The sequence below is a fragment of the Achroia grisella genome, unplaced genomic scaffold (assembly GCF_030625045.1).
Source record: "Achroia grisella isolate CSIRO2021 unplaced genomic scaffold, CSIRO_AGI_Agris_v1 utg359, whole genome shotgun sequence".
In the NCBI taxonomy this organism is placed as follows: domain Eukaryota; kingdom Metazoa; phylum Arthropoda; class Insecta; order Lepidoptera; family Pyralidae; genus Achroia; species Achroia grisella.
The window spans coordinates 1,445,494-1,456,880 of NW_026712817.1; the positions used below are offsets into that span (position 1 = coordinate 1,445,494).

The following is an 11,387-nucleotide window of genomic DNA, read 5'->3' on the forward strand; positions in this document are numbered from 1 at the left end:
GTTTTAAGTACTCTATATGCTTCAGCGCATTCAGCGTTTGCGCCTACTGTTTACGCTCACGTCAGCAGAGTTAAAAAAAATTGTATATTTATGTTTTTCATAGGTATAGAATTTGAAATATATTATTAGAACATACCTATAATTTTTTATACATATTATATTATATTATTATAGTAACAAATTGATTTAATAAATAAGAGAAGACAAAAGAATAACAAAGACAAATAAAACAAAAATAAAAGAATAAAACAAAACAATGAAGATATTCGTGGTTTTGATGATGATGGTATGGAGATGTTGATGATGATGGTATGAGAATGTTAATGATGATGGTATGGGAGTGTTGATAATGGTGGTATGGGAATGTTGGTGCTAATGATTATGTTTGATTAAAGTGTTTCAGGTTGTGGATAATGTATGAGATGTGTGATGTGAACGTGTCGATGGTTGATTGATATTTGATGATAGATGGGAGATGGAATGGTTCCGAGACCCGAACCATGCGACAGACCGTCTCATGGTCGAGTCTCGTGGGACCAAACCTCGGGCACTCCTTAACGAGAGGTTCCATAGTTTGCGGAGCATCTTCGTTGCAGGGGCATTTGTCATCCGAGGTGATACCAAACCGTCTTAGATATGTTTTGGAGTATGAGTGACCGGTGAGAAACTGGGTGAAATGGAAGTTTGGGGGGAAGGCCTGTATGACTGACTGACAGCTAGTGCCAGCGATTTAGAGTTGCTATTTTTTACAAATTGAAATTGTAATAGCGACAAATTAAAAGTTTAATAACGGCATTAAAAAGTTCTAACTATATATTTTAAGAAATAATAATGCGGTAGAATAAAAATTTCAAAACTATAAAATTAAATGCTTATCCATTTTAACCTATTGTTTACTAAAATCACAGCTAAGACCTATTCTGTGCACGGGACCTCGGGAAAAAGTTTTTTGCTCTGGCATCAATTTCAGGGACAGAGACTTCCGAGGGACTGGACGAATAGCCTCTTGATTGGCAGGGATTATACAAAAGTGGGGAACAAATAGTAAATAGTAGAAATAAAATTTGTAACCTAGTAACTAATGTTGTATACTGGTGAAAGATGGAAGAGAAAAAAAGAATCTGTGAGGTTGCTGTCAAAGTCATCATTATGTCATCTATATGATCATATATTTTTTACTTTTAAAAAGTTACGAAGTACATTTCCTAACTTATGTTTTTACATTTGTATAATTGTATTTCTTTTATTTACAAATCTTGCAAATACTCCAAATATGCAGTTTTTTATTCTATTGATATTGCGCATTGTCAGGATAATTTCATAACAAGAATATCAAAATTCTAACAAAATCATGGAAGATAAAACTTTTGTTTGTTAGTACCTATATGATAGCACTCAAATTTGAATGAGTTGTAAATCAATTTTTGTATTTTGTAATATATATATATATTATAATATAATTACAGGGACATCAGATCTTATCACACGGTTATTGGAATTACGATTTATTAATGATTGCTTATTTAAAAAAAAGAAACAACCCTGGAGGTAAGCGTTAGTAACTAATAAACAAAAGTGTAGTGCATTATATGTATATTTATTTGTGTGTACCATCATTCAATTCTATATATTCGTGTGTGCATGAAAATTATAATTTAGGTTTTGTAATCCTATATAGACAATATCAATGAATTACTAATTCCTGATATTATTGTATAAAAGTTAGTCTGTTGTAGAAGGCTCATAATCAAGTACATGTGTATTAAACATACATACTATCTTCTCATTCTGCATCTATCTGCCTTATGGACCATTTTGAAGGTTCAAGCTGAAAAATAGCATATGTTATCTACATCCCAAATGTATAGTCCTAACCAAATTTTATGACAACTGGTACAGCAGTTATGGAAAATGCAAATAAACCTACACACAAATTTACATGTATAAATATTGTTTTTACTTTTATTATTATTTTTAATTTCATTTGTACAGGGAATTCCGCAAAATACTATTGGATAATGGTTTTCCAGAGGAAATGACAGTAAGTCATGTTAGGAAAAAATGGTCCTACTGTTATGATGTAAGTATATTTAATTGATGGAGTATTGCTAAGTATTGAGGCAGATTATTGATCAAAAATGAATTAGTTGTTAAGTAGTATTATATAAAAATGATGTTATGTAGTATTATATAAGTCTTTATCAGATATTCCAGTGATAACACAAATAGGCTCATCTACCATTAACATTATATTTTTGTTATTGCAATAAATGATCATAAAAGCTTATATTTCAGATGTACAAACTTGCCAAGAGAACAAAAAGCAGTAGTTGGACTTACTTCAACATGTTTGACAAACATTTTGCTAAAAGTAAAATGTTGGATAAGTATGAAAGTTGTAAGTAATGCAATAACAAATATTGCATGTAATGATACTATTAAAATGGATTAGTATTACAATGTTATAAGAATAAAATTTTATTACTAAGTTACATATGTTTTAGAGGTCATGTTTAAATATTTTCATTATTAATACTATTACTTATACTGAAACAAGTGATAGGGCATAGCATCTTTATTTTTAAGCAATATTCTATCATTTCTATATACAATATACTATAATAAAAACCTAATAATAATAAGTTATATTATATTAATATTGCTATCACTTGATCAGTCTGTATAGAAAAACTATTATTGGGAGATTTTACAAACAAAATGGGACCCAAAAAATCAATGATTGTCAGAATTTTATTTTGTGCATTTGGACAAACAAATTATGAACCACATATATGCTATTTTGAAACTTGTTTGTTCTGAGACTAATCCAATTTTTTAATATTTATTTAGGATTGATAATAGATTAAAAAAATAATAACATACATAAAAATATTGAGTTACAAGTTCTCAACTGAATAATAGTATTTTAAGTTTTAGTTAAATCAGTACTGTAAACAATTTTTTTTAATTAAAGTGAATTGTAACAACATTTTTTATTCATTGTAAGCAGATATTTTTAGAATTTATATATGAATAAATTATTTGGAATTTGAATGTTCATGTATGATATGTAAGTCACAACCAATTCTGACCATATACTAAGATAATCATTACTTGCAGGGAGTGATGAATGGAGATTAAGGTTAATTAAGTGTATGTCGGAAGCAAAGGAAATGAAACTAGAATTCCTGAAAATGTGGAGGTGTGTATGCACAGTAATAGTACTTTTGCATAAATAATTTTTTTTTGTGTTAGTTAACATTGAATTAAAATGACTGAGGATATGTAATAATATGCTCAAGAAAAGACCTAAAAGCAGTTTCTTAGAATAGGAGTTGCCGTGTAACTAGATCATAATAGGGCCCTTAGTAGGTTATATTAATAAACAAAATGATAATAATATTAATAATAGCATATATTCTTGCAAACTGACAGTTTTATACTGAAATCCTTGATAGATAGTAATTTATACATCTAACTATACATACATATAAATAAAATTGGAGTGTCTGTTTGTAACATTGAAATAACCGTTTTTTACTACTTGCATATGAATATGAATACAGTACATGCACCAAAATAACATTTTTTACAATTTTTGTCTGTCTGTCTGTCAGTCAGTCTGTTTGTTCTGGATAATCTCTGAAATGGCTAGACTGATTTTGACGGGACGTTTATTGGCAGGTAGCTGAAATAATAAGGACTAACTTAGGCTACTTTTATTTTAGAAAAATATAATAGTTATATTCCAAGTTGCGGGTACAGCTAGTTATAAATAGAAAAGGCACTTTTTTATGTATCATTCATAGCCTAATAATTGAGTTCCTTGTTACAGAACTGTGGAGAGTGCAATGAGAAGTCAAGATTTGCCTAATGATTGTTGTGTACAGGATTTGAAGGGATTGTGGCAACATATTAGAACAACTTTTAATGTAAGTAAAATTGTGTTGCATGTTGCGTAGGTATTTAACTATACTATATGGGAAATACTTTCTATATTACGTCAGTATAGCTTCCAATGTACCCGTGAGTTTGGTTACCGTTAGGAAAAAGTGTGGTTTAATAGTACATAAAATAATTTAATTGTCAATAAAATGGTTTAAATGAAAATAATTTTGGTTATAATAAAGAAGAAACAACAAAATTCTTATTCCTATTATATACTAATCAAATAAATATTATTATTAGTAATTTTGAGGGCTTCAGTGGTAGCGATTTAACACACCTTGTTACTCCCGATGGTCAAGGTCGATTCTCACGCAATATAATTTTTTGTATTAATTTCATTTTTGTATCATTGAGTTTTATCATTCAGTATTACACTTTGAAGTTTTAGCTGGACACCAGTTTAATTTCTGTTTGTTGTAAATATGTAACATAGCATCATATTTATACATCATATAAATTTCTCATTTCAATTTCTAGTCTTTATTTACAAATTTTTTGGCATATTTTACATATTTCTATTGTCTCACCAGTTCCCTGTTCAGTGCGTCTTTAGACACATACGACACTTCTATTGTTTTCTATATCCCACTTTCTTTGGCAAGTCTCGTCCATAATGAGCCACAGTTTATTATCATTTGATCATCTCGTGTGTAGTGTGGTGTGCGAGTTATTCACTCTGTGATTTCTTTGGTTCACTTGTTTTACTTTCTAAGTATGTAGCCTGTCCGTCACCATTTTAGTGTTTACAAAGACACACAGAACAACAATATACAAGATTTTTTTAATATTTTAGAGAAAACATCGGTTGAAAATAAAAAAAGGTGCCGCATTAACGGACTGGCCTCTCTACGACGCTATGATAAAATATTATGAAGTCTATGAACCTGGTTACCTCCACAATTTAGAGACCGAAATAGCTAACAATTATATGTCGAGAAAAAGGAACAAGGGCAAATACTGCAAAAAGAAAAGAGACACGGACAGAAATGATAATGAAAGTGACGAGTTTCAATGTAAGTCATAAGTTAGAAGTAAAGAAATATAACAAAGATATGTAAAAATAAAGATGAAATAATTAAAATTATTTATTTAAGGGTCAAGACATATAACGGAGGCATTTATACAAGTTCGTTTGCAAAATGACTGGATATTTAAGCAAAGGAAATGGGGGTGGAAGTAAGTGTAGAGCGAATTTTGCTACATTGTCTTTCTATTTATAGTTAATCAGCATAAATAATTATATTATGTGTTTCAGCGACCTACGCGCTATTATGATTGATGAATATGGATTCCCAGAAACGTTAACAAGCAGGGAAATTTCAAGGAAATGGGCGTCAACATTTGCAGTAAGTATGCTTTGATACTTTGTAAATGTGATAAAATATATATATATATATATATATATAACTATATAAATTACATACATAAACAGTATATACAGACATTATAGATATAGTAAATTACACGTGTTATGTTCAATTGACATAGAAATTGATAAATAATACATTCTTTGCTACCACATTAAGCGTAATGATTGATAATATTACTTTTGTTAAAAAAATTGTAAATTTTACATTTTCTACCAACTTTGAAAAAAGAGGAAGTTCTCAATTTGACTATATACTTTTTTTGTGTATGTTACGGAACGGCTTCGCTAATTTTGATGAATTCCCAGCCAGTTAAGAATACTGCCCTCTTGTTAGTCCCATATTAATTCTCGCCCAAAAGAAGTCAGTTTTCTCCAGGAAGAAAATTTTCTTTAATTGTGAAAATGTAAACATTTATGTAATATCTTTTAAAAATATTTATTATAGAATATATTCTATAAGAAATTTTATAAGCCTTGAAAAATTATTTAAATCTCTTTAAAAATATATTCAACTTAATAATATAGTACAAAATATTAGAGAGTAGGCATAATATAATATTAACATTAATACTTATTCCCAGGAATACCAAAAATCCAAAGCTACAAATAACAAAGCGTGGGTATACTACAGTCTGTTTGAACTTTACTTAGGGGATAGAATTCTCAGTCTAAATCCAGTAATTGGTTGTAAGTATAATGAAATAAGAGGTATCTACATAATGTAAATCAGTGTTTCCCAACCTTTTCAGTAACATGCTCCACCTTAGCCTTTCTAAAATGGCACCCCTTAGAAAATTACTAGGCAATTGTTAATTAAACAGTAAGTAAATTTTCTACACATTAACACGTTGAAGACCGCAATCAAAAATCTTATTATTCACATAGGGATCGGCATTTTTTTTATTGTTAATTATATTATTTTTAATTTATTTATTTATTTGAGTTAGATATTATTAAACCCCTAAATATTAAATTATTAAGGTAATATTAAGTGCCCACGGGTGATCTCTCGGTCCCAACGTGTAAATTTACTTTCGTTGCGGAGTGACCCACCGTTTGGCGTGCGGTCTTTAACATGTTAATATAGAGTCCATTTTCGAATTGCCTCTCTTAACAATCAAATTGCCCGCCTGTGGGTGGCCTGTGAGCCCCACGTTGGAAAACACTGGTGTAAATACAATACTGCTGTATTATATATGTATATGTATATCTTATAATTATATGAACTTTACAATAGCATATTTCTTTAATAGGGCAAGAGGAATGGGTCTTCAATTTAATAAGTGCAAGAAGTGACTTAGAACATCTGTTCAAATTCTCAAGAGATCCACACCACGGGTGGAGGTAAGCACAACATCTTAATTACAGAATTTAATATATTTATGTTTAGTATCCGACGGATACTAGGATAATAGCCATAAACTAAACTTACTTATGAGTTCTTTAAAATTTTAAGGTTTTTGTTAATATAGGTATTATTTGTATAATTCTATTCTGACAATCAGTTTTTATTCAGAATCCATATTTGATAATTTTATTTTTTACTATTCTTTTAATAAGCGTATTTGTTGTAGTTACCTCACTTAAACGTTAGTTAGCGAATTCAATCTAAATAATATTATACGCGCGAAAGTTTGAGTATGGATGAGTGTTTGTTACTCTTTCATGCAAAAACTACTGAACGGATTTTGATGAAACTTTACAGTAATATGGCTTATACATCAGAATAACATATAGGCTAAATATAAATTTCACGCGGGTGAAACCACGGGCACAGTTAGTATGTCAAGTAAACTGGCAGAAATCAAAACTGTCGAACACTATTTATATTTGGAAATATGACAAATATAATTTCTTTGTTATTTTTTTTATAGGGAAGTCGAGAAAAGACTGCGTAATATCGGGTTACCATTGGATCATAGTTTACTAGAGTTATCTGAAATCTGGACGTATCTTTTAAAAACATTCAAGGTAAATTGTTATGCTCTTAATTTCTGTCATCTTCCAAGAACAGACAGCGATCAGTTACATTTTTGTTGTAATGTAACATTAATTTTTGTCATTAGCTACGAGTTATTACTTTATGACACAAATGTCTTTTCTTAGTATCCTAATTCTGTTGGCAGTTTCTGGCCTTTACAATTTCGCCGAACGTAAACAATGTAATCTACTTTTGATTTTATTATATGCGCCATTATATTTTAGAATAATATTTCAGTGGAAACGGAAATTCCTAAACAAAGGCATTCTAAACGAGCAATGGCCATACTACGATGCAATCGCTCGGTACGTAGAAACTGAGCATCGCCAGCCGCTGAGGAAACATACGCAGGAAGAACAGGAGCAGGAGCAGGAGCCTGACGAGGACACAGCGAATGATGACGACCTCGAGGACGACATCAAGCTGATGGACCTGAAGCAAATGTTACAGGTAATACAAGACCGTGAGACGATTTTTTTAGCATTCGATGGATTCACCGGGCGGGTGCCGGGTCTATCGTGTGACAGAGAGGGAAACTGCGATCAGTTCCCAGGAGTTGTGACCCTGGTGTAGGTTTAAGCCCTCTTGCCGACGTACATTAACACTCACTTTCACCGCTAGTGTTTCTCTTCCTGCCCAGCCAAATCTAGTAGGAGCCTACCAAATCAGCTTTAGGCACACGTTCTAGTATAGAATCCACTGTAGTTCTAGACAGGTTCAAATCTTATAGAAGATTGTAGAGATTTCACTGATATATCTCAGTTTCACTTCGACTGCATATAAATTATTACTGTTACTATACAAATGCCTTTCTATCCGCTCTGGTTTCACTAGGATCCAACTATTGTCGGAATATGCATTTTTTAAAATAAGTTACAACACATGTTGTTGGTAATGTAGCTTTGTATAAGTAAAATAATTTTGTACAGTTAAGTAGCTGTGCGTTTATTATTTAGATCTTTAAAATTTCTGGTGCTTTTCTAACCGCCGCAGGCGAGGCCCAAGTACGAGGCTGTGGATCTGAACCAGTGTCGTACGTGCTACAGCGAACATGGCAATATTGATATCTTCGAGGAACGCGCCGACGGCGACCCAAACCTCGCTGATAAGTTAAAGCTCGTCAGTGGAGTCGAAGTGAGTAGATTTTCCTCCAAATAAATTTATTTGCTTGACGGCCTCGGTGGTCGCTAGTTAGTTCACCGCCCTACTTCCAATGGTCGTGGGTTACATTTCTCACACAGCACAAACTTTTGCATTTATGAGTATGATGGTTTGTGTTGGTTTGGGTGTTTTCTATGTACATATTTAAAAAAAAATAACCGTTATGTACAAGTAGTTTTTTTTTCATGTTTCTATCAAACGAATATGTAGGTACATTGGCGTGTACTGTTAAATCGGTGGACATATTTTGACAAATAAGATATTATATTATGTAATTCTGGATATATCTGTGTACACACACACAACATCAATAATGTAATAGAGCAAGAGCCCACGACGGCCAGACATACGTAATTTTAGTAAACGTGAAAGTTCTTGTATGTGAGTCCCCAACACAGGTAAGAACGATCCCCAAACATGAACCTGGATCGTGGTTCCTTTGGCAGGTACCAGGTAACAAAGGTGTAAAAAAAATCATATCAAATTCGTTATTTTAAGAAACTCCATATTTATATATATATAACAGTATTATAACTTGCTCTGCTCGTTTCCAGACCCTTAGTGTGGTTCCAACAGTATTATAACTTGCTCTGCTCGTTGCCAGATCCTTAGTGTAGTGCCAACCCCCCGTCGGACCCCCCTAAACTATACTATTATGTGTGTCACATACAAGAACTTTCACGTTTACTAAAATGACGTATGTCTGGCAGTCGTGGGCTCTTGGGCTATAAGATATGAAAGGGTTCATGGAAATGTTTCTGAAAATAGGCACAGTATTTGTTACCAGATGCAGGTTCGAGTCGTATTTTTAGTCATTATACTATTTATCTTAATTATAACTTAAAAGTCTTAGATAATAATTGTAAGTTAGTTATTAAATTGTATGGCGTTATTTCTTTGTGTATTATCTGAATTACTTCTGCCCACGACGTTGACTGCGTTATCATTCTGACCGGAATTAAATAGTAGTCTGTGTCCTACTCTGTCAAAAAATTCTAATTCTACTTACTTATATGCCAAATTTCTTTATAAGAACTTGTGAACATGTAACAAATTGTGTTATTTAGTGCTAATCTTAGTTGGGATGTATATGTTAGTATTGGAGTGAATCGTGAAGGGAATTATTATCATTGTCCTTTGTTCAAGGTGGAGAAATCCGATAATATGCCGTCACAGATCTGTTTCAACTGTTTACGAGATCTCGATGTTGCATACAAATTTAGACGGAAATGTCAAGAAATCGATAAACAATTACGTTGTACAGGTATGCGGGAAATTAAATTAGAAAAAAAAGACGAGGACGCGAAACACAATGTGGATAGCACAAAAAACGAGCCAGAAAGAACGGATTCTGACGATATGGACGCACATTACGATGACTCAGAACCTGTTGAAAATATAACAAGGGAAGTTCAATCTCCAGTAAAGATAGAAACACAAGATGTTGTACAGAAAAGGAGGAAAGTGCGTAAAGAAAAGTACGATTATTGGAAGATTTGCGAGGTTTGTGGTAAGCATACCAGGAACTTGGTTAGTCACTTGGACATGCATGTGTCGGGGAAACGCTACTCCTGTAATCTATGTGATAAGAAGTTTAAATTCAAAAGCGGTTTGGTTATACACAAGGCGATCCACGACCCCACGCCGCGGAAGACTTGCGAGGTTTGCGGGAAAACATTTCATATTTTAGCGCAGTACAGGAGGCACTTTGTGTACCACGCAAACGAAAGGAAGTACGAGTGTGAGACTTGTGGGAAACGGTTCAACACGATGGACATATTGAAAGTACACAACAGAATGCACACAGACGAAAGACCGTTCAGTTGCCAGGAGTGTGGTAAGACGTTCAGGACTGCCGGCTGTGTGAGTAGACATAAGAAAATTGTACATAAGAATATTAAAGTTAAATGAAATATATTAATAAATTTTAATAATTGTTCAAGATGTTTTTAATTTATGAAATAATTATTAACCAATAGATACGACTTTCAGTATAGTCTTTTAGCCTAAAAATGGTAGGTGCACCCGCCTACGCTGATAACTGCTGGCGAGACACCAGTGAAGAATGATTGTATGAGCATGGAATTGGTTCACTTAGCTAATCGTGGCGAATTTATCAGGTATTAACCGTAATGGATAACAGGAGACCGCGTGGAGGCGACCTGATGCATTAATTACTATTACATATATGGTGTACTGTTGGCCGTATATACTGTTACATTTATTTCCACTTACTACCGACCTCGCACATACTCTCCCTTCCGTCTTCAATATAGTGTTTAAATATGTTCTCTATAAATATTTTTTTATTCTCGAAAAAAAAAATATAGTAGAGTGACATGATTATGAATGAAGATCATAAATTTATATCATATTTCGTATTAAGTTTTTGTAGTAAGTTTATCAACTGTATCGTTTGATTACGACATTTATTAGAAGCCGTATTGTTAATGTCATTTATATATTGGTATTATTTACATTTATTTGTTATCAGAATGTTTTTGTTTTGTTGAACTTGTCTAATAAGAATGACCGCAAAAACAACGTAATTATTAGATAGATAATAACAGTCCATTTTATAAATCCGTATTCGTATTTGCAATATAATAAGCTACATGCGAGTTAAGACTAAATAATTGTTAGATACTAATTAAAGGAATATTTTTATCAATGCTAGATTTTAAATAGGCGGTTTCTTATCCTGATAATTATTAAGTGATTGTTCTCAAAGAATTATTATGCTAGAACAGTATGATAAACTTTTTTTTCAGCTTTTTATTTAACTTTTCAGAGCATTTGTACTGTTTCTATCGGATTCTAACTCACAGATATATTGATAAATATTCATATGTTACTACTATGGAATTTTAGTAAGATTCAAAGTTATTGGGGATATTAAAATATATTGTAATTCAAACGATCACAAGT

The 11,387-nt window shown here is 32.1% G+C and overlaps 1 protein-coding gene across 1 annotated transcript; it reads left to right on the forward strand.

Annotated features, from left to right (window-relative positions):
- The first annotated feature begins 1,199 nt into the window (after positions 1-1,199).
- LOC131843980 (uncharacterized) lies at positions 1,200-10,370 on the forward strand. Its single transcript, XM_059192767.1, has 15 exons — positions 1,200-1,373; positions 1,467-1,548; positions 1,993-2,080; positions 2,296-2,398; positions 3,121-3,202; positions 3,836-3,932; positions 4,742-4,961; positions 5,043-5,124; positions 5,204-5,294; positions 5,899-6,004; positions 6,571-6,661; positions 7,192-7,288; positions 7,536-7,748; positions 8,292-8,432; positions 9,606-10,370. The coding sequence occupies exons 1-15, from the start codon at positions 1,352-1,354 to the stop codon at positions 10,368-10,370; spliced, it is 2,280 nt and encodes a 759-aa protein (XP_059048750.1). The 5' UTR covers positions 1,200-1,351.
- Positions 10,371-11,387: the final 1,017 nt, after the last annotated feature.